Source organism: Coenobita brevimanus, chromosome 38 (genome assembly GCF_032717465.1).
Source record: "Coenobita brevimanus isolate Jiangsu-jjx chromosome 38, ASM3271746v2, whole genome shotgun sequence".
NCBI classification, from domain to species: domain Eukaryota; kingdom Metazoa; phylum Arthropoda; class Malacostraca; order Decapoda; family Coenobitidae; genus Coenobita; species Coenobita brevimanus.
Genome location: NC_136991.1, coordinates 45570122 through 45595455, shown reverse-complemented (window position 1 = coordinate 45595455; position 25334 = coordinate 45570122). Strand labels below are relative to the sequence as shown.

General features: G+C 42.5%; 1 protein-coding gene across 2 annotated transcripts in view; it reads left to right on the top strand.

Moving 5' to 3' along the window:
- The window catches only part of LOC145396518 (inter-alpha-trypsin inhibitor heavy chain H3-like), a 526567-nt gene that overhangs the window by 330388 nt on the left and 170845 nt on the right, over window positions 1-25334 (top strand). For both annotated transcript variants that reach the window (XM_080269891.1, XM_080269890.1), the window contains exon 10: window positions 20690-20820. In XM_080269891.1, coding sequence (XP_080126017.1) covers window positions 20690-20820 — 131 coding nt within the window. The remainder of the gene's footprint in view (window positions 1-20689; window positions 20821-25334) is intronic.

Below are 25334 nucleotides of genomic sequence, written 5' to 3'. Positions count from 1 at the left end.
ATGTATCTTCTGCCATCCCTGGCCTCAATACTCCCAAGGCATATGTGCCTGATGGAGTCCCTCCTGTTGTCATCAAGAACTGTGCTTCTGTGCATATACCCTGCCTAGGTAAACTCTTTCATCTTTGTCTGTCAACTTGTACCTTTACTTCTTGCTGGAAATTTGCTCTTATTCAGCCAGTCCCAAAGAAGGATGACCATTCCCAACCCTCGAATTATCGTCCAATTGCTTCAACATCCAGTGTCTTAAAGTTTTCGAGTCAATTCTTAACAGAAAAATTTTAAAATAGCTTTCTTATCACAACCTTCTTTCTGATCGTCAGTAGGGGATCCGTCAGGGACGCTCTACTAACGATCTTCTCATCTACCTTTCAGACTCCTGGTCATCCTTCTTTCAGGACTTTGGCGAAAGCTTTGCCATTGCACTTATTATCTCAAAGGCTTTCGATCAAGTCTGGCATGAATCTTTAATTTCCAAACTGCCCTCTTACGGTTTCTATCCTTCTATCTGTGGCTTCATCTATAGCTTCCTTTCTGGTCATTCTATAGCCGCTGTTGTAGACGGCCATTGTTCTTCTCCTAGACCTATCAACATTGGTGTTCCTCAGGTCTCTGTCCTATCATTGACTCTCTCCCATTTATTCATCAATGACCTTCTGAGCTGTACATCTAACCTTATCCACTCGTACGCTGATGATTCCACCCTTCACCTTTCCATTCGGTTCCTGCAACATCCATCTCAGCAGTTACTTCAACAAACAAGGGATGAGGCTATGGCACACCTAATGTCTGACTGGGGTCAAAATAATCTTGTTGTTTTTAAGGCATCAAAGACTTGGTTCTTACACCTATCAACCTGACAAAATTTTCCACATTAGTACCCACTAATGTTTAATAATATTCAGCTTAATCCTGCATCATCCCTGAACATGCATGGGGTTTCATTCACTCGGGACTTATATATCTTGGAAAGATCATATTACATCGCTTGTAAAATCTGCTTCCAAGAGATTAGGTGTGCTAAGCCGACTCCGTACCTTCTTTAACGCTGCACGGTTGTTGACTTTATACAAGGGTTTTATTCGCCCATGTAGAGTACAACTCTTATATGTGGGGAGGCTCCCCACATACAGCCCTTCTCAACAGGGTGGCATCAAAGGCTTTGCATCTCATTAACTCTCCTCCTCTTACTGGCTGCCTTCAACCTCTGTCTCTTCGCCGCACTATTGCATCTGTATCTCGTTTCTATCGCTAGTTCAATGGTCGCTGCTCCTCTGAACCTACTGCTTGCATCCCTTCACCTCTACGACGGGTGCTATGCACCCGTCTAGCAACAAACTCTCATCCCTTTTCTGTCCAGCTATCTAATGCAAGACTTAACTGTTACTCCTAGTCCTTCATTTATGCAACAGGTCAACTCTGGAACTGTCTCACTCTGTCGGTATATCCTACTTCCTATGATCTCCAGTCTTTCAAACGCAATGTGTCCAGGCATCTTGAAATGAATGGATCTTGAAATAGGCTCTCTCTCTCTCTCTCTCTCTTTTTTTTTTTTTTTTTTTTTTTTTTTTAAAGGAAAAGTTTGCAGGCTCCTGGCCTTTGGTTCCTTCTTCCTTGCATAAAAAAAAAAAAAAAAAAAAAAGATGTTTGCCTTTTGGATTGAACTAGTTCTCATATCTATTCAAGCTGTAAAACATCTCAGAACACCTGTGCAAAGACGACATGGTTGACATGATCTTCCCATAATCCTCCTTGTGTTCCTCTTGCCCAGCCAGGAAACCACACATGAAATTATGACCATGGCCACAGTATACATGAGGACACGCTTTCTAAAGGTTGGGAACCACACACAGAATGATGACCATGGCCACACTTGACCTATATGAGGACATTCTTGCTGTCTTGGTTGTCGTTGCCTGTTGAATTATGATTTTTCTCTTATTTATTGCTTTAAACGTCTGTAGTGCCACTGTCTTATGTCTGCAGTATCTCAAAACAGTTGGCAATGTCGTTATTAATCATAGCTTTATGCAAGTTGAGGTCCTAGAGAGGCTTGCAAAGTTGGTGTCAGGATTGAGGATTGGTTAACAGGTCACCATTTAATAATTTAAATTGGATCTCCACATACACAGTAGCTGCTTGCATGGCACGTTATTATTATCTAACAGCTTCGTATCCTGAGGGAGGTGCTGACAAGGCTATGACTAAAACACATTTTAAGTTGCTTCTGATGATTTCATGAATAATTTCAGGGCTGAAGCTCTGGAGGACAAGATTATTGTTCCAGAGATCACCCCTTATGAGTCTCGTATAAGAGTTTAAAAAATTATGGAACAGGAAACAAAGTTGTGAAAAGAAAAGGATGGTGCTAAGGGAATAGGTCCTAGCATCAATGATTTGGGTCAAGGTGTGACGTTTTGTAGGCAGCAGGTCCCAGTGCTGAAGCCAAAGGATAGCATTGAAGCTGATAAGGCTAAGGTAATGTTTTCTTTGCTGTGGGGCACATACCTTGAATAGGAGGGACACAGTTTCTTGGTAAAATATTTAAGAAAATTCCTTAATAGCATTTGATTTTTTTGTTGAGAATGATTAGAGAGTAACATTTACATTTATCTCCTGTTTTGTAATGAATGAATTTAGCCATTTTTAGGCAAATTGCTGTTCACAAAGAAATTGATGAAAATGGTATAAAAATATGAATATTAATTAGAAATTATACAGAGCATTCAAACATGTACAGTAGGATCTCACCAATAACGATTTCAACAATAACGTTTTCAGCAATAACGGTAAGTTAGAATAGATAACCAGTTTCTATAATAATGTTTGGATTCACTTGAATAATGGTTATTTTGTGAAAGTCAAGTTGTTATACTGCAAATATGTCCATAAGATGAGGAATGAAACAGACAAACAAGAAGAGATGAAGGAAATTGCCAAAAATGTGAGCAGCAGTGAGGAGGAGATGGAGGATCCTCCCCTCCCCACCTCCCCTGACTCGCCCACCGCTATCCCATCCACCTCCACTGCCCTACCTGACTCACAATCTGCCTCTCACTCCACCTCCACAGCCCCACGGGACTCATCTGCTCCACCTGGCATACCTGCAACCCCCAACATAATGACTGTTGCTGCTTTCTGGAAGAAATATAACATTCAACAGGACGTAAATTTCTTCGTCAATGCCTGGAATAATACAACAATGGCAATCATTAAATATGCCTGGTTGGCACTCCAGTCACAATTCAAGGCTGCTGAGACAGAGAAAGAGTGGCCATCAGAATTAATGACTAATGATTGGACTTGTACATCAGATTTCAAGAAACTACCAGAAACAGTATCACGATCGAGTGAATGCCCACCATCAGTCACTCATCACTCACTTTCTTTCACAAAGCTAGCCAGCCGAGGTAGAACAACAGAGAAGGGTTGAGTAGATGATGACATTGGGGACTTTCCTGAAGATTTTGTTATGGGGTTTAATGAAGTGTTGATGGAAGTGGGTGACCGTGGTGTGAGAGGCAGGAGTGGGGACGAGGCCAGCGAGAGGTCAGGGGGTAAGCTGCAGTAGCTTCCATGCGCAAGCTTCGAAACAATCATCATACCAAACATCTCATAACTCCTTTAAGTTGAGTTTTATATTACTCATGATGATTTAAAAAGTACTCTTATTATTTTAGCTAAAAAAATGTATTGATAGGAGGGCTCCAGGCGGGAAAAGTGGATAAAAATCCTCGAGTGGCGGCACCAATAAACCCTTTATACAAGTATTTTAATGTCTCACAAATAACATTTTCACTAATAACGGCGTTTTTCTGGCACCAATTAGACGTTATTGGTGAGATCCTACTGTATGGCTGTCAGCACATAGGCATCACTTTTTCAGATGAGTTGTCATGCTCAGCATAATGGGAGGCATGATATTATTTATCCTCACCGTTTTTCATTGTTTATTCATTTTCAAGTCATTGATGCAAAAATATATACCTGGTAAATGTTTTCACCATATTTTTTGCAGACATATAATTTTATGAAGTGCATTGAACAAAAGAAAAAATTAAAAACTTCAAATGGAAAACCCAGTCTGAAGACATAAAAAATGGAAGCTTTGTTTAATTATTCAATCCTTTTATCGCCACTGCACAAGCAAAAAGTATATTATTAAAGTGAGGACTTAAAAAAAAATAAAAAAAAAAAAGTTTTCTTCTTATTGCAGTACTTAACTCAATCTTGTGAATGGTGTAGTTGGGGGGGGGGGGATGCTGTAAGAACATTTGGAAATTAAGGGGCCATCATGACTGAAAGTTTGGAAACCATTTAGCTAAGGTATTAGCTGGTGCTTGGAATGTGGAGAGTTTTGAAGTCTTCTTCGTGTGGATTTGAGGGACGTGGCCAAAACAGTGGCCCAATGTCGTTCCAGTGCAGACTGATTAGGGCCTCACAACATGGCCTGTGTGGAAAGAAAGTCTGCCTAGATTTGTGGATGAAGTCAGATGTGTATCGTAAGACACATTTCCGTAACCAAGGGTCTCCATTACCCCCTCCCAGGAGGACGTGAAGAGACAGGTTGAATACATCCAGCAATGCCAGATAGTCAAAGATGTGCAAAGGGAGGGGAACCTTGGGCACCATAACATGAAATACTCTATGGTTTATTCAACCTAGGGACACCATTGACACCAAGGGTGCTGTATCATACTCAAACGGTACAGATGACATGCGAGGCCACCTATATGACCTAACCATAGCCTGGTGATGGCAGCATCAATGTCCTGGCAGGGATGGTGAGCCCATGGGTGTGGAGAGGAGTCAGAGCAAAAATGCCCCAGGTGGAAGACAAGGAGGTTAGTCGCAAGGTTTCCATTCCAGTACAACATGCAAACACTGCATGCGAGGTTAGGGAATGTGGTAGTATCTGGTGCCACCTATACTAGTGTGTTGGAGGTCAGCACCCGCCTTGCTGCTGTATTTGCAGTTTCATTGCCATGGATGCCTACATGTGAGGGAATCCATAAAGGTGGAAGTACCAGGGAGGAGAAGCAAGGAAAGGAAGTGCTCCAAAACAACATGGACAAGCCTGACATGAGGCATAGGACCACCTGAGAGGAGGAGGATAAATGAAGACTGTGCGTCATTATAGAAAACCACCAGTTGGGGGTGGAGGAAAGTCCGTACAAACTGAAAGGTCTGGAGAATGGCTAGGAGTTCTGCAGTCAGCATCTCATACCACCTAGTGGAAGACCAAGTTTGGCATAAGGAAAGGTTCTCAAAATAGGCTGCAGAGACACAGGAAAATGGAGGGGAGTGGGACCCTTTCATGTAAATTCTAAAGGAGTCCTTCTGGAAAGAGGAGTCCATGCTATGGAAGAGCTGCCATGCCAAGACTGCATCCATTATTTCAGGAACATCACAGGGAGATAGGGAGAAATAACATAGACAAATCCATCCTATGGTAGATGAAGGAGAGGGCCCACCAAGGCAGGCCTGAGAAGGTCAAGAGATAAGGTGTGGCAGGCCTGGATGCTGCACAAAGTGAATGGTAACTGCACTCATGACCAGTCTCAGGGATGGCAAAGGACCTTGGGGAGGCTGTAGAGGGAGGGTGACCATTCCCAGCCCTCAAACTATTGCCCAGTTGCTTTAAAGTCCTGTATTTCTAAAGTTTTTTAATCTATTCTTAAAAGGAGAAAAAAAAATTAAAACACCTTTCCCATCACAACTTTCTTTCTGATTGTCAGTATGGATTCCATCAGGGATGTTCCACTGGTGATTTTCTCATCTTCCTTTTAGACTCCTGGTCATAATCCTTTTGGGACTTCAATGAAAGCTTTGCCATTGCATTTGACATCTCAAAGGCTTTTAATTGAGTCTGGCATAAATCACTGATTTCCAAACTGCCTTCTTACGGTATCTGTCCTTCTATCTGTTCCTTCGTCTCTAGCATCCTCCCTGGTCATTCTATAGCTGCTGTTGTAGATGGCTACCGTTCTTCTCCTACAGCTATCGATAGTGGTGTTCCTCAGGGCTCTGTCTTATAACCAACTCTTTTTCCTTTCATTTGCCAGTGACCTTCTAAGCTGAGCATCTAACCCTATCCACTAATATGCTGTTGACTCCACCCTTCACCTTTTCATCCAGTTGTTGCAGTATCCACCTCAGCAGTTACTTCAACAAACAAGGGATGAGGCTGTGGTGCACCTAATGTGACTTGGCTCATATCTCAGATTGGGGTAAAAGTAGTCTTGTTTCTAATGCAACAAAAATCCCAGTTCTTACGTCTTTCAGCTTGTCAAAGTCTTCCACTGGAGTATCCTCTAGTTTATTAACAATATCTAACTCAATCCTTCATCATCTTTCAGCTTACCTGGAGTTTCATTTTCTCAGGATTTTATCTTGGAAAGATCATATTGCCTCCCTTGTAAATTCTGCTTCCAAGAGATTAGGTGTGCTAAGCAGGCTTCATGTCTTCTGTACCCCAGCATAGCTGTTGACTTTATACAAGGGTCTTATTCACCCCTGTGTAACAATAATAATAATAATAATAATAATAATAATAATGCAGTAATAGTAATAATAATAATAATAATAATGAGGTCTTTTGTCTCTCAAAAGTGCCAGTTCTTCCATTGGGAATTCATTAGCTCTTGACACACACATACATTATTTTTACAATTACTGTACAAGAATTGTGACATCTCTCGTATACAGCCAGCTCCCATACAACATGTGCTCCTAGAACATGGAAATCATAGAATGCAGGAGGCACCTGTTTGTGTTTCAAAATCTTACTACTCGGGAAAAATATGCATATAACGCGGTGGGGGGCACCTATTTATGTTTCAAGATCTTACTACGCGGAAAAGATGCATTTAACACATATTTTCAGACGATGACGAATTGCTATGATGTGTCTGCGCAGTGTGTCATCTTGGTCCTGCAGTGACCACCACCAGTGTCCAGTAACACAGTCTCCTCTGCAACCTCATCCCTTGGTGGACTCAGAGACAACCTACGCGCGCCTGGGGCAACAACGGAACAGGGGACCCCTAGCCACTGTGCCTTTTTAGCCCACAAGAGCAACTGGTCTGGCTTCTCTGATGCGGCTCACTCTGCTCTTGTGGGCAAAATGGGTGCAGCAGTCAGGGTTCCCCTGTGCCGTTGTTGCCCAAAGCTCATGTATGTTGTCTCTGAGCCCTCCAAGGGAAGTGATTGGAGGGGAGACTTGTAGTGGATGCCTGTGGTGGTCACTACAGTCCAGTGAACATTTCTTCTCTACTTGAACCTGCCCTATCCCCATACTTTGACTGTACTCATGCTCTGTGTGACTCTCTCTCTCTCTCCCTCCACCTAACCTGCTCCCACCATGGTGCCGAAGCATTCAAGGTGAGGAATATTGCAGTGTTTGTGTGTTATGAAGCCATTATTAGGTAGGTAAGTGTCCTGAAAAAGCATGAAAATGACCCCAAACAGTGAATTTGTGGCTGGCGTGGGCCTCATGAAGCCCTTTAACAAGTAAACATATGGTTCCTATAATGCGTGCTCCTATTGAGCGGTGCTTTCTGGGTACAATATTCCTGCATTGTAGGAGAGGGCACTGTACAATACAAACTTTGTCTGTAAAAAAATTGTGAAAGTGGCACTAATTAAACCTTATAATCATCAGTCACAGTACCTCTCTTCAGATCATGGCATTTTGAGAAAAGAGAGGCTTTTAGCTGTGTCTATAAACAGAAGAGAGTTGTCTCATGGACGACAGCAATCTATTTTATAACCTAGGGGCTCTGTACACAAAAAAACAGTCAGACAAAGATGATTGGTGAATGGCTTCTGGCTCTTCAAGACGCAAGGAATCATCTTCACTGCTTAAATCATACCTGGGCATGTCGATGGGAATTTATCAGTTCAGCAAATTACTTCGGTCCTCCAAACTTAAGAGCCTTGAATGTAATAAAAAACAGTTTAGATTCAATTCTAACCTTCATTTGTAACTAGTGCAAATCAAGGTTCTTGGGAGAAGACCAATGATAAGCATTGCTGCCCCATTCAACACAGACTAAACTTTTGTTTGTACAGTAATCATTTGATTATCCAGATGCCCCGTGTCTGGACATGGTCCATATCCGAACATTAGGCCTTGGCTCTATTATTTCCGCGTCCAGATTTCTTTGTCTGTATCCAGACATAAAATTACGACATCGCCAGCTGGACGGCTTGCCAGCCTCTCTCGCCACGTGCAGATAATAGACCGCAACCCACCAGCCGAGCTAAAATGGCTGTCTGCCTCCTTACCAAACGGTCAAAGTTCCCCAGCTGCCCAGATCACTCACACGCTACCGGCTGTGCATGAGTGATACAGATCCTAACCCACCAGCTGAGCACAAATGGCTGTCAGCCTCTTCACTGAATTGTCAAAGTTCCCCGGCCGCCCAGATCACTTGGATGCTAACAGCTGCGCACGAGTAATACAGACCCTAACTCACCAGCTGAGCAAAAATGGCTGTCAGCCTCTTCACCAAACAATCAAAGTTCCTCTGGTTGCCCGCATCACTCGGATGCTCCCGGGCACGTGTGACCATCTGCTTCCCTACCGAATGCACAGAGTCACCTGGGCAGCCAGATTACTCAGATGCTGCCTGAGGCCTTAATGTACGTGGATCCAGTGTTGCTGCCGCGTGACATCATTTGCATGGCTGAGAGAAAATGACCCTTGCACTAATAGGTCAGTTTGGTGCTTTTTACCTGTGTGATCATAACCATGCTTGGGTAGAGATGTTGCCGGCAGCACTGTGTTCACTTGGTGGTACGGCACCTCAGTTCCTGTCTTTGTCACTTTCGAATGTGGAAGAGCTTGGCTGAGTTGTAAGCATGGCAGCTTCCATTGTTGCATTTGTGGTGGTTCCCTACCTTCTTCAGACCTTGATTTTCCTCTGCAGCATTCTCGTGTGCATGATGATGGCCCCACCGCCACCTGAAAAACGTAAGAGGAAGGTTTTGACTCTGGATTAGAAGTGTGAGATATTGAGCAAGGTTGATGCGGGCTGGACCACTTCATGCATTCTGCAGGAATATGATCTTGCCAGTTCAACCTTGTTTGATATCAAGAAACCATGGGCCAAGGTGGCTTAGGAGGTGTTTGACCTTTGTTAAGTTATGTTGTTAGCCACTAGACCACATGGGATTACTGTACACCAGCTGGAGGCTTGTAGGTTACGACGCTTGTCCCCCATTCACTGGGTGGTAAGTACTGTGAATTATTGTGGATTTTTATTGTTTATGCATTGTTTTCTTAGTATCTAGCATTATATTGGATATTCACATGTATGTTTTGATGTCTAAATAGCTGAGAGACTGAAGAACATTGCCACAATTAGGAGGGGTACAGTATGGTAGGATATTGGCAGGTAGGATATTGCTCTGTATCCAGATGTACTGGTGGCTCTGTTCTGTCGGATAATCAAGGGATTACTGTATATTAATTGGAAGACCAATCCACAGTGAATTACAATATTCGACTCGAGACAAGACCACTGCATGGACTTGTGTTAAGAGGCAACATCTATTCAGGAATTTTCTCACAGAGTACAGATTTCTGATATGGAAGTTACACCCTCTGACAACTTGATCAATATGTTGTTTGTAATTTAACTTTGTATTGAAATACACACCCAGATTTCAAACTGAACTGACTGGGTGAAGCTGTGACACACCAGTGTTCAAAGTTAGGGCATTTTCAACGTCATTGCCCTTTCTGTTTCCTCAGATGATGATGATGATGACGTCAGTTTTACCGTCATTCAGCTTAAGTTTCCTCCTTGCCATCCATCCATCCATTCATCCATCATCCAATCCTATGTTGCCCCATGAGGAGCATAAGAGCCTGGGGCTAGGCAAGTTGGTCCTGACATTCAAGATGAGAGTGACCAACCTCACTCATCCCTGAGTGGCCTTACATGAGCAACAAACCCCAACCATCCCTTGGATATAAACCTGCACCAGCTTAATCTGATTCGAGCACTGTAATTACTCACTAAACCACCAGGCACCATAATTTGGTTATTTGGTTACCACCCGGCATAGTAAATGGTTTCCTGGTGTACAAGAAACCGTTTGGCATGTCACTCAGTGTAGAGTCACCCATAGACAGAAGGAATAGGAAAGAATGAAGGAAAGAAAGACAGAAAGAGGGAGTGTAAAGTCACCCTTAGGCAGAAGGTAGTGGAAAGAATGAAGGAAAGAAAAACAGAAGAGGAAAGAATGAAGTGAGGAAAGGGCAGACACCCAAAGCAGCACCACATTGAGTGAGTGAATGGTTAGTGTCCCCACCTGCCAGAAGTCCTTGCCATCCAGATCTTATTATTAGACATTTTAGGTTCAAGTTTAGTCTGGTATCATTCATACCTGACATCTTAACGTAGAGCTGAGTGTCATCAGCATAGAAATGAGAGGACATATCATGAGCATCAAATAAAGACGATATACTGTTTGTGTAGATTGTAAACAGAATTGGACCCAAATCTGATCCGTGAGGGACTCTGAACAGAAGGGGAGCATAATCTGTGCTGATGTAATCAACAGCTACTCTCTGAGATCTGCCTGACAGATATGACTTAGGATGTGAAAGAGCACTGTCACAAATGCCATAAAAAGACAACGATAGTATATTATCTACTGTCATAAGCTGCCGTGAGATCCAACAGAACCAAGAGAGAGGATGTCCCACTACAGGTGTTTGCCACCAAGTCACTATGAATCATTGTTAATACAGTTTTAGTTGAATGGTATTTTCTGTATGCAGGTTGAACAACGGGAGCAACTCTGTTATGTTCCAGTACTGTAGTGGTATGAGTTGATCAAGTATGGCCCGCTCAGTAATCTTAGATAAGAAAGACAAGCTAGAGATGGGACGATAATTTGTCATGCTCTTGACATCAAGGCTGAGTTTCTTGAGTAGGGGCTTAAGCAAGACACATTTCTCAGACTCCACAAAATTGCTTTCTAAGAAGCATTAATTTCTTATGTTGCAGATAAAGTCTACTGCATGCTTATACACATCATGCAGTTGTGTCATGTTTCATGGATCAAGGTAAAATGCTAAGTTCTCTTATGTTACATTTGACTGTACAGTAATCCCTCTACTATCCGATGTAATAGAGCCAAAGGCATGTCCGGAAAGTGGTCCCGTCCGGAAAGTGGGCCCCTGGCTCCTGGACTGGTACTTAAGGACCCTAACCCAGCCTAACTTTGAAAGCCACCTAAATAATTCCCTACCGGACATGCATAACACCTATTTAAGACCCTATTCACACAAATAATGGACATAAAGCATGAAATAAATGAAAAGGAACCAAAGAATGAGGAATTAGAAGTGACTATACCTCAGCCAGGGTACTTACAGCACATATGTGGCCGCCTTTTCTAAGGATTTGGCAGTGGTGAAAATGCTCTTGAAGCACATACAGTACTCCAGTGTTGTGCTGCACTTAATTCTTTGCACTGTGAGTGATAGGCTAATTATTTAACACTGCACATTGTTCCTAACTGCATCACGCCAGTTTCAACCACCAATTTGCTCTCCACAGTTGATCCTATGCACTCTAAGTTCTAATTTCTTAACACAGCACAACACTGTAAATTCCCGTGTGGTCTAGTGGCGAGGTATTGCAGTTTATTCACTGTTTATTCACAAAAAACGAGCACATGTGGCTTCCATTGCAATAAGCATCTACTCACCATCGAAGTTAGGCAGTAACTGTTGATGATGGGGAAACAGAGTTGCCAGATCGCAACAGCCACGTTACCAAACTCCTCAGTTTTCATTACTAAATTTAACTTTTCATTACCAAACTCGTAAAGCTAGCATTTATTCTTCACAGATTATATATACAAGTAGAAATAAACGTAATCACTCTCCTTATAATTAACAGCATGTTGATTTTTTTCACACTATGTAGGCTAGGAGATTAATCAGAGAGAGCAAACAATCCACCATCTCCATCCTGTGTATCCTCGTGCATGTGAAAAAATCCGTTTGGTAATGCATTATTCTGATTCATTACCAAACAAATTTTTCATTACCAAATTGGCCCACATTTGGTAATGAAAAATACCAAATGGCAACCCTGAGAGGGGAGGGGGGAGGAAGGAAGGGGTGAAGGGGCCATGGTGTAAACCAGCTGTTCGGTGCTGCACGGCAATTTCAAATTATGGGTGGGAAAAAATTCAGATTTGGGGGGGATTTTCTTCTTTTTTTGGCCATTTTTGGGTTCCTGTGGTCCAGGCCCACAATGTCCGGTAAGTGGGATGTCCGGAAAGTGGGCGTCCGGAAAGCACAGGGATTACTGTACAGTATTTTGCATCCAGCGGATGAAATGTTGAAAGCAAATGACCCCCTGTGCGCCGTGGTTGGAAGTCAACTGAGTACACCTCTCTAGAAGAACTGTTGTCTAAATAATTTCTTATGTGAGATATCTTAGTTGTAAAAAATAAAACAAAATCAGGAGCCACTTGGGCATCGATACAGAAGTTGGTATAACAGTTACATTTCTCCAACCAGTCAGATTGCTCACAACTGCAGCCAGTTCTTTTTTTATGACCACCACATGAAGATATGTCATTCTGATGATACAGTACTTTGCCTTTTGAACTTTACAGTGTGAATAACTGCTGTTCTCGCAGAAACATAATGCAGACGAGCTACTGTACACTATGTACAGTCATGGTCATAAATAATCACCTAACCTCCAGTACCTTGTACCCCAGGGTGGTTCCTTTATGCGTGGCAAGTCACAGTGGAGTAAGAGGAGCTGAGAGGGAGGGGCCAGAGAGAGAAGGGAAGGTGGGTGGGGGGACAAGCAGTGGTGTGGGATCCGAGTGAGGGAGGGGAGGGAAGGTTGGAAGGGGAGGGAGACTGATATGTTAAGTGGTGGTCACATTATTTGTGTATTTTCTATCACTCAGGGCATGATATAAAGGAGTTAATATTTGGTAGATAATGCCGCATTACAGCTTGTATAGTGGCGAAAGATAACATGCTTTAAAGTGATGATATCAAGGGCTGACTCATGAGAGAAATATACTGGTGTGACAGATCAAACACTAGTACAGAGCCAGATGTTTGTGTCCAGGCCTGTCGGTGTATTCTGACTTCTGATGCAGAATGGAATCTGGATGGTTTTGACTTCCATAATGTTTGTGTAAGTAATGTGCTGTACCCTTACATGTAATTAATTTTGGAAATAAATATCATATGCAACCTGTGACATGGCTGTGTCCACAGTAAATATGATCATCCTCTCAGTATATACTCCCTCTGTACAGTTACCATCATGTCAACTATTTTATGGCATCTCTATATGAAAAGGCTGTTTCAAATAATTGTGCATAAAAGGTAAGTAAATCTGATGTCTGTGCTCATGGGTGGATATAATAATGACATCCCTCATAATTTGTTTGCTTTGACTCCATGCCGGTATAGGTTTGAATGGCCATCCAACAACCCCAACACCTTCTCATTACCTCGGAATGATATTTTCCTCCGACAGAAAACTTCTAGTTACAGATTGGTGGACAAGACAGTAGTGTGTTGTGCTCAAAACTTCTGGCTCTGCACTAACGTTTGATCTGTCATGTCAGCATACAGTATTTCTCTCACAAGCCAGCCCTTGATATCACCACTATAAAACTTGTTATTTGATGCTGCTGTACAAGCTGTAATGCAGCATTATGTGCCAAATATTAACTCCTTTATATCATGCCCTGAGTGATAGAAAATACACAAATAATGTGACCACCACTTCCCATTTCATTCTCCCTCCCCTTCCAACCTTCTCTCCCCTCCCTCTCCCCACCCCCACACCAGCTCTTGTCCTCCCACTCACCTTCCCTTCGCTCTCTCTGGCCCCTCCCTCTCAGTCCCTCTTACTCTACTGTGTATTGCTGGACATAAAGGAGCCAGGCTGAGGCACTTTGTACCAGAGGATAGGTGATTATGACCACAACTGTACTGTGGTTTTTTCCTCATTTTTGTGTTAGAAATAAAATAGATTAAAAACATTCCTTTTGTTGGTATTTTTTTCCATTTTATTGAATATTTTTTGAATGACACGGGTGGTCAGGAACCTAACCCCCCCTATTTCTGAACAATCTAGCTAGAAAATTGGTTTCGTTATTCAACCACTTTTTATGGAACGCATCCCTGTCGAATAGTTGGGGGGAGGTGTACTTTAAATGTTAATTCTTCCCCAATTAACAATACTCTGCCTAACAATGGGTTTTTACTTAACCATTTGCATCATTATACTGGGGTTTGCCTGTACAACAAATAAACCTGCATTTAATACCATGATTTGAAGGCTCCTGGGCATGCAGGGAGGGTGGCAGGGGGCCGAGGCTTGGGTGAGGCTACTGTGCCCCGTGGGGCCGCCATCGTCATTCTCACTGTCGCTGATGTCGACGGAAAGCCCCACATATTCCTGATGTACTTCTGCCCCTCTCATAAATCTCTCGAAGTTACCTTCCTCCTCAGAGTCATCATGACTGAAAGGATGGCTGCTTGATGGACCAAGAATGCTGGGGTCACTGGATGTTGGGGCAGGGTCACTGGTTGATGAGACAGGCTCGCTTGGGGTTCTTATGAATTTGGTGATGAGAGACTGCTTCATCTTGTTCACCCTGTCTCTGTGTAGATCAACATTGAAGTGAAAGGCCCTGACAACACTGTGGCATGCTTGTCAACACTGTGGCATGCTTCCTTGGCCCTCAAGTGGTCACATTCATTGCTTATGATTGCATCTTTGAGCTGGTCAGCGACAGCGAGGATATTGGCCAGATTATTATGCATTGTGAGAGGTCGTGGCACTTTCTTGTTCCTCTTGCACAATCTCCCTCACCTCCTCAGCTGTGGCTTCCTGGCATCTAGCAACTGCCTGTGCTGCCACCAACACTGCCTTCTCAGCCTCTGCCACCTGCTGAACCCTGCTACCTTCATTATCACACATGGCACTATTTGTTAAGCACTTGCACTAATATTTGGCAATAGCAGTGGTGTTTCAGTGGCCTTTCATGCCCAAAATGGAAGGAAAGGCAGACAGTCACAATGAATGTAAACACTGGGCACGCATCTTGACTTGCATGCATCACTGCAATTGCACGTCTGCTCGAGCTTCTTGGAGGTGGCCATCAAAAATATTATTCTAGTGAATTCACTGCCACTTTTTAAATGTTCCAAAAAGAGGTATAACGTTTTAATTATCATTCTAGCGATTCATCACATAATGTGGTAGGTGGGGGCACTCACCATCCACTCATTCAATGTAGTGCTGCTCTGGATGTCAGCCCTTTCCCCTCTTCCTTCCTCCTCTTCAGTCTTTCTTTCCTTCATTCATTCCTCTTCCACCTGCCTACAGGTGACTATATATTCCCTCTTGTCTTTCTTTCCTTCATTCTTTCTTCTTCCTTCTGCCTGTGGGTGACTCTACACTGAATGACAAGCCAAATGGTTTCCTGTACACCAGGAAACCTTTTGCTATGCTGGGTGGTAACCATATAACCAGATTATGGCGCCTGGTGGTTTTGTAGGTAATTAAGGTGCTTGAATCGGATTGAGCCAGTGCAGGGTCATATCCAGGGGATGGTTGGGGTTTATTGCTCACGTAATGCCACTCAGGCATGATTGAGGTTGGTCACTCTCATCTTAAATGCCAAGACCAACTTGCCTAGCCCCAATCTCCCACATTCCTCGTGGGGCCACAAAGGATACGGTGATGGATGGATGGATGGATGCACAGTTGATAATGAGACCAGACTGTATAGAAATGACTTAGCTTTAGAAAGGAGTTGTGCTTAGTAGAGTCGGTCTCTAGACAGTGATGGTCAACCCATAGGAGTGCTTATGCCTTGTGGGATCACGTGAGTGAAGCAACCAGGGTTGTGTTTTCCTTGCTTTCCACACAGAGTGTACAGATGAAAATAATGGCAGCAGATCAGAGTCATTGGAGTTGCTACTAATTCATCACTGACCAATTCAAAGCTACAGTTTATTCCTTCATGAAATTAAGAATATAAACATAACTTCATGATCCATCCATCCTTCATCCAATCCTACAGTGCCCCATGAGGAGCGTAGGAGCCCAGGGCTAGGCAGTTGGTCCTGACATTTAAGATGAGAGTTTATGAACTTGATTTAATTTTTATATAAAAACTACTACCAATTTCCATTAATGTTATTGGTGCTCTTCCTGTTTTCTTACTTGAAAGTTCCACATCCACACATGTTCATATGTGAATTTTAATGCATGGATTTTACTTGCACACATTATAGTAATTATTTCACCTCATTTTATGCACTTAATATACATTTTGTTTGCAATACAGCTATATCAGATGCAGTAGCATTTTATTTTAGAGTATTCATAAGGGACCATTAACCAGTAAATCAACTAGCCCTTCAGTTTAAAAACCGCTTAGAACCATCAGTTTGCCGTTAAATCCTCTGCTTTTAACTTATGACTATCTATCTGTCTGTTGCCAGATGCCATGATCCTGTAAAGGGTGGCCATTTGTCTTTGAGATAGTTGTTTTACGGAGAGGGACACTGAACCCTCTGCCAACCATTTTGTTGACATGTAGAGAATATGTATGGGTCGTTTATATGGTTACCACCCATTGTTGTAAATGGTTTCCTGGCTTGCAGGAACCCATTAGGCTTGTCACTCAATGTAAAGCCACCTGAAAAGGAAAGAAGAGTAATGAAATGTGACAGGAAACATGGGAGAAAAAGAGAGAGATAGAGATGGGCAGACACAGAAAAAGAATGATAAAGGTGAAGGACGAGGTAGTTAGCACTACATCAAATGAGTGGATGATGGTCACCACCACCCACCAACTTTTGACAGTTATATCTAATAGGCACACATTTACCATTCACACACAGGACCTCATAATGTGGGCATAGTTGCCACACCATGCTTCCTCATAAGGAATCTCCATCTTGGGGTTGGCTATGGTACAGCTGATGTTTACTATAGACTGGAATAATTTAAGTTGCAAAACCAGCTGATTACTTCCCAGCACCTGCTAGAAGCTGTTGGGGGAAAAAAAAAAATGAGATATTGTAATAAGATCAGTTACAGTTCGAAAGTCTCAGCTTGGACTTTTGTACGTTAACCCAGAAAAAAGATCACCAGGCAACAGTATTGTGGTTGAATTTTTCCTGCCTAAGAGTGATTAATGTGTTTCCAGTTACCAAGCTTGTAGCCATATCTCACTTGCATGGTAGTACTTCGCAGAGTTATTGATAGCCATCCACCTACTCCTGAAATACATCTCGTTAATCTGGCTAAGATTACGAGAGGACACTTAATAATACTGTAGTACTACTAGTACTACTAGTAATAATAATAATATTTTTTTTTTGTTTCTCAGACATGCCAATTCTTCATAGGGAATTTCTGCAACCACAAACTAGTTTATAGGGCAGCCACAAATGGTGCTGCATGTGGCATGTCTTCACTTGTTTGTTATAACAGCAGTTACTGGTTTTGGCTTATCAGTATTGTGCAGTTTTAAATTATTTAACCCACATTTCACCTTAGCTGTGGTGTCTATTGAATGTAAAATGCAAGCATTCCTGAATCTTGAAACATTCATCTTGACTACGCTGTAGTAGATATTGACTGTAAAATTAGTATACCTCCACTTTAACCTAAACTCTTTCATCTCAGTCATGCTAAAAACTCTGATATGAAAATAAACTTGTATTTTGTCAGTATTGGTTAAAATCCCTAGACTTTAACTGAGTAATGACTGATCTGTGAGAGTTGTTGACTGTATATTAGATATAGTTCTCATCTCAAGTGGCTTTGATGGTGTCAGAAAACCTGTGTTTCTTGCACACCAGCCAAACAGCCATGCAGCCATGATCCCCAGTACCACAATATATGGGTTAATTTAAGTTTTATTGATTTAAGTTTGTAGTAGTGGCAGGTGGGGGTGCTTGCCATCCACTCATTCAATGTAGTGCTGCTCAGGTGTCTGCCTTTTCCTCTCCTCCATCCTTCTTTCCTTCCATCCTCACCTGTCTTTCTTTCCTTCATTCTTTCCTCGTCCTTTTGCCTATGGGTAACTTTACACTCCCTCTTCTGTCTTTCTTTCCTTCATTCTTTCCTCTTCCTTCTGCCTGTGGGTGACTCTACACTGAGTGACAAGCCAAATGGTTTCTTGTACACCAGGAAACCATTTACTACTCTGGGTGGTAACCATATAACCAACTTTTGGCGTCTGGTGGTTTAGTGGGTAATTACGACACTCCAATTGGAATGAGCTGGTGAAGGTTATATCCAGGGGGTGGTTGGGGTTTATGGCTCACGTAATGCCACTCAGGGATGAGTGAGTTTGGTCACTCATCTTAAATGCCAGGACCAACTTGCCTAGCCCTGGGCTCCTACGCTCCTCATGGGGCAACGTAGGATTGGATGATGGATGGATGGATGAAGTTTGTAGTTGTCCATTGTGCTTTACAGATGCTGGAAGGGTATAATTAGTGTGTCAGATGTGTTTTGTATTATTTTTAATAGTAATAGTACTGTAGTAGTATTGCTTAACAGTCGGTCAGGCATAATGAATAATCTGTCAAGGCTCTGGAACCAAGGGTGCTGAAATATCAGTTGTGTCAGAACCTTCATTGTTGATGCATTTCATAGTTTTTGCATCATATGCAGTCTTACTCATTTAATGACTCAGCCCTTCTGGCATGTTATACATACTGTACAATATATCAAAAACATAATGGAACCAACACAGAGCCCTGGGGCACTTTTCATTCTGTCAGTGGAAAAAGCCACTGCCTTTCTTCCTGCATTCAGAATATCTCACAGGTAACAGAACTCTTCCTTACAGGCCAGGGAGCTGTCACCCTAATCAACACTTTACATTCTAAAATCTGCAGTCTGAACACCCCTATGTACTGTACATTGAACATTTTTCTTATCTTGCAGTCTACCTACTAACTCCACTACGTCTCTTGTGAATCCTTTGTTTTAATGTATGTTGTACACAGAAGAGAATTCCTGTGTTTCCTTTTAACATATTGCACAAGATCATGCACTTTGTTCCAGAACAGTCTACCCTCACACTAACTAAATATGACCTTTGCTTTACCAGTTCTATAGAGTATTAGCTTCCAGATGCTCTGCTTTCTTCCTATCCCTCACGCTTTCATATTTCACTTAAGCCTCCTTCATGCTTTCAGCAGTCAACACTGAAGTATTAATGTATAAAAGCTCCTGGAGTAACCTGCATTCTGCTTTCACTGCAGTGCCCTAAGTGCCAGGATAAACAGCAGTGGACTTGGTACAGAACCTTGATGATGCCCAGCATTGATCAAGAGTTCTTCGCTTAACTGTCCACCTACTCTTATGGCCATAGTTACTTCCTTTTACTGTACATTCATCACCAATGTGAAGTCCACTCATCGACATACGGCTATCTCAAAGCCCATTTTACCACCACTTTTGGTACTCTTATCCAGTGCCTTCTTGAAGTTCACAGATACATAGTGGAGAAAAAACACCTTGTCTAATTCAGAAGAGATACTTCTACTGTGTTACTTCTGGTTCCACATTTAAAAGTGTGTTGTCTATGCTGTGAAGCATGTATTCGTGTTTGATGGTTCTTTCTTGATAAAACCTAATATTGGAATTGTATGTACAAATTTGTGAAGTTCTGGTTTGATGTAAATCAGATACGATAATGAATGGCCTGATGTACACGCAGTTAGAAAAGTATTGCGCAGGAGTGGTATGATGATATCTGATATGATCAATTTAGCTTGTGTAGTCTATCTATTTATAGCCCGACGCCCTAATCCCGCAAAGGGTGGCCGCAGACAAAACGCCTCCAAGTCACTTTGTCGCCCACCATTTGACTCCCCTCCCCCCAACTCACCCCCCCCTCCCTCATATACCTCTCAACTCCATCCCTCCACCTCATCCTCGGTCTACCCCTCCCTCTCCCTCCCTCCACCTCACCTACATACACCCTCTTAGTCAGTCTTTCATTCTCCATTCTCTCCACATGTCCAAACCACCTCAGTGTATTTCTCCTAATCATTTCAACCACATCCACATCTACCCCACAACGTTCCTTCACTTCTTCATTCGTCAACCTGTCCCTCCACGTCACTCCACATGCTCCTCTCAAGTAACTCATTTCCACTGCTCTCACTCTTGCCCTGTTCCCCTCTTGCAAGGTCTCGCTTCCATACGTCAGGGTAGGGATCACAATACCATCATGTAGTGACTTCTTAACTTCCATACTCACCTCCCTATTTCTCATCACTGCTTTCAGTGTACCAACAACCTTTCTTCCCTGCTGTACCCTTTCACGTACTTCATCCCCCAAAGTTCCATCTTTACTGTAGTGCTTGGAAGATTAATTGATAATCATCTGAATATGCATCCAGTAACAAAATCAGCCATAAATTGTCATATGAGACCTTTCTGTGACATACTTATGTAAGCATGCTTGACAACGAGGGGGAAATATCATCGGACATTTCTAGAGTCCATCATCCATGGCATCAAATTGTATTCAGGCCAAATGTGCACCGATACTTTTTTTATTGTATGTACAGTATAGAGTGACGTGGTCACAATTAGCCACCAGCTTGCCAATCCATGATATTTTTTTTACAGATTGTGGTGTTTACTGATGGTCAAATCAACAGTGGGGAGACTGATCTTGAAACCATCCAGAAAAAAGTCACTGAGGCCAATGGAGAACGCATTCCCATCATCAGCTTCATCTTCCGTGATGGTAGCACGAAGTGAGCTTTTGGTGATCAGCTTAAACCCGCCCTGAGATTATTGAGAGCATTAAGCATGCATTTTAACACATTTAATAAACATATGATCTATGTTAAACTCAGTTCTGACCCATGCCTCATTGTTAACTGAGGTATTGTACTCATTTGTAGATATAACTTATATTCTTGTTGAATTAGTACCTGTTTTGACAAACCAGATTTAAAGCACATACTTAAGTGAGTGCCCGTGTATTACACTGTCCCTAGTACTACACATCCTTCAGTTTTAATTAATGGGCTTTTAGTGTCGGTAGATAGAGAGATAGTGTAGACATAATTAATAATCTCTCCACACATGCCTAACATGCTTCACTTGAGTCATCTTATTCAAGCCTGGATGTTTGGCTGGGTTGGGGGCTAGGGAAATACACAAAGCTTTAATATCGTAGAGTTAATATATATATATATATATATATATATATATATATATATATATGGTGGTGGTGGGAGGGGGCACTCGCCATCCACTCACTCGATGTAGTGCTGCTTGCCGAAGTCTGCTCTTTCCTCTCCTCCATCCTTTCTTCCTTCCATCCTCTTCTGTCTTTCTTTCCTTCATTCTTTCCTCTTCCTTCTGCCTTTGTGTGACTCTGAGTTACAAGCCACATGGTTTCCTGTACACCAAGAAACCATTTACCATGCTGGGTGGTAACCATTGTTGGTGCCTGGTGGTTTAGTGGGTAATTACAGTGCTCCAATCGGATTGAACCAGCGAAGGTTTATATCCAGGGGATGGTTGGGGTTTATTGCTCACTTAATGCCACTCAGGGATGAGTGAGGTTATCACTTTCATCTTAAATGTCAGGACCAACTTGCCTAGCCCTGGGCTCCTACGCTACTCATGGGGCAATGTAGGATTGGATGATGATATATATATATATATATATATATATATATATATGTATATAGATAAAATCTATATATCTTTATATATATATATATATATATATATATATATATATATATATATCTATCTATCTATTGCCAGACGCCTCAGTCCCATTTGGGGTGGCCACAAACAAATCGCCTCCAAGTCGCCCTGTCCCCCGCCATTTCACTGCCTTGCTCCCAGCACACACACCCCTCTCTCATATACCTCTCCACCCCATCCCTCCATCTCATCCTCGGCCTCCCCCTCCATCTTCACCCCTCCACCTCACTCACATACACTCTCTTCATCAGTCTTTCACCCTCCATCCTCTCCACATGGCCAAACCACCTCAGTGTATTCCTCATAACGCTTCCTATCACATCCACATCAACACCACAATGCTCCTTTATATTCTCATTCATCAGCCTGTCTCTCCATGTGACTCCACAGGCTCCTCTTAAATAACTCATTTCCACTGCTCTCACTCTTGACTTGTGTCCTTCCAACAACGTCCAAGCTTCACTTCCATACGTTAGAGTTGGTATCACAATACTGTCATGTAGTAACTTTTTCACTTCCATGCTCACTTCCCTGTTTCTTATCACTGCTTTCAAAGAACCAGCAACCTCTCTTCCCTGCTGTACCCTTTCAAGCACTTCACCCTCCAAACCTCCATCCTTACTCATCACACTACCCAAGTACTTAAACGTACTCACATTTTCCAATTCCTCACCATCCAACCCCGCAGTACATTCACTGACTTCACCTCTCTCGAAGACCATCACTTTACTCTTCCCTACATTCACCTTTAGATTCCGTTTCTTACACACTCTCCCAAACTCATCCACCAAGCCCTGCAGCTTCCCTTCATCTTCACTCAACAACACAGTATCATCTGCAAACAACAGTACAGGGAGTTTCCAAACACTATTCTCTCTCACCAGGGCCACTCCAACATCCACTACCCTACCTTGTACCTCTTTTATTACCCCATCCATGTTCAGATTGAACAACCATGGAGACATGACACATCCCTGTTTCAACCCAACTTTCAAAGAGAAAAATTCACTTAGTTCACCATCCACACGCACTGCAGCCTTCGCACCATCGTACATACTCTTCTCAGCATTCAACAACGTCCCATGTACTCCATATATTCTTAACACTTTCCACAATCCTTGTCTATCCACCCTGTCATATGCTTTCTCCAAATCCATGAAAGCCGCATACAACTTCTTTCCCTTTTCCAGAAACTTTTCCACTAAAGATCTAAGAATGAATATCTGATCTACACAACCTCTTCCCTTCCTAAAGCCTCCCTGTTCTTCTCCAACTAATTTCTCTGTTCTTTCTCTAACTCCGTCAATAAGTATCCTACCATACACTTTTCCTATTATACTAAGAAGACAAATGCCACTATGATTACCACACACTTCTTTTTCCCCTTTTCCTTTGTACAAGAGAATAATTATACCTGACTTCCAATCCTGCAGGACTCTACCTTCCTCCCAGGTCAATCTGCACATCTTCCACATCCATTCTACTACTATCTCTCCCCCATGCTTCAGCATTTCACCACACACTCCATCAATTCCTGGGGCTTCCCCCAATTTAACTTTCTTCATTGCTTCCACAACTTCTATCCTACTGATTTCTTCCTGTCTTCTCACTTCCCTCCTTCTCCCAGCCATTCCCCAGCCACTTATACTCGCATTACTTCCATCCTCTACATTCAACAATTCCTTTAAGTGTTCTCTCCATCTGCTCACTTTTTCTCCCTTCTCCACTAGTAAGCTACCATTTTTATCTTTCAGTCCCCTGCTAACTTCACTTCCACCCTGTCTTACTCTTTTCACCTCTTTCCAGAACATTTTCTTACAGTCCCTCCACTTTACACGCAAATTCCTTCCAAATTCCTCATTCACTCTCTTCTTACTTTCTCTTACTAACCTTTTCACCTCTCTCTTTCTTTCTACATATAACTCTCTCTTCCGCCTCTCAACTTCTTCCATGCCCCTATTTCTCATCCATTCATTGTATGCTATCTTCTTTTGTGCCACAGCCTGTTTCACCTCTTCAGTCCACTACGCTGTTCCTTGCACCCCGCTCCGTCTTCTCTTCCTTCCACACACCACATCACGTGCTGCACATATTTCTTCTGTAAACATCCTACACACACCTTCCACATCTCCCGTCTGCTCCAATTCATATTTGCCCAATCGTTCCTCCACTTCTCTCTTATACTCTGCCTTTTTCTCATCCTCTTGTAACCTTTCCACTCTCCTTGCCACTACTCCTTCCTCTCACCTTTCCTTTCTTCTACTTCTCCATCTTACTTGAAATCTAATTCTGGCCACCACCAAGTAGTGGTCAGAAAGTCCACTCCCCCATCCTCTATAAACTCTTGCATCCATTACACATCTTCGCATCCTTTCATCCACACACACATAATCAGTCATTGCCTTCCTTTCATTCAGTTCACCACCCACCCTTCTCATCACTCGCCATGTATACCTGTGGATCATTTTATGCCTGAAGAGGGTATTGGCTATCACCAACCCCCTCCCAGCACAAATGTCCACTAACGCACTCCCATTCTCATCTATCTCAGCAGGCACACCCCACTCACCAACTATTCCATCCACCTTCACATTCCCAACTTTACCATTCATATCACCAATTAAAAACACTCTCTCATTCCTTCCAAACTTTTCCATGCACACTTCTACATTTGTCCAGAACTCTTCTCTCACTCTTCTAGCACGATCTTGCGTTGGCGCATACACACACACAATCGCCCACATTTGTATTCCAACTTTCAACTTTACCCACACTGTATATATATATATATATATATATACTGTATATATATATATATATATATATATATATATACACTGTATATATATATATATATATATATATATATATATATATATATATATACACTGTATATATATATATATATATATATATATATTCGTTTTTGTTTTCGTTTTTAAAGGCTCCAACATGCTTGCAGGTGTCGTCCTTGGTCACCTAATGGCAGCTGTCCATGCTGCATGATCCATTGCAGCCTCCCTGTTCAGTCCCTTAACCCAGAGGTCACACTTAATGACCTCGTCCCATGTCTTTCTCAGTCTACCCCTCATAACTCCATCTCCAATATTAACACTTCTTACCTTCCTCACCCAATTATCATCCCCTATCCTCTCCACGTGTCCAAACCATCTCAGTCTACCTCTCCTCATCACAACACCAATACACTCCAGTCCCATCCTACCTCTCAAGTCTTCCATCGTAAACCCAGCCCCTCCAGGCCTTGGACGCAGGGATGCACTGCAAATCCACCTAATCATTGTCATTTCTGTATGTCTGAGCCAGCGAATATCTTCCTCCTTCACTGCCCAGGTCTCACTACCATACAGCATTACACTCCTAGCACATGCTGCATACAAAGACCCCTTAGCACATGGGGAAAGTCTTCTCAATGTCTGGAGAGGCAAGAGCTCCCTGAACTTCTTCCAACCACGTCTCACCCTAGCCTCACCTCCAGCACACAACATGTCTCTCAAATAACAAAACTCTTCCACACACTCAAGAG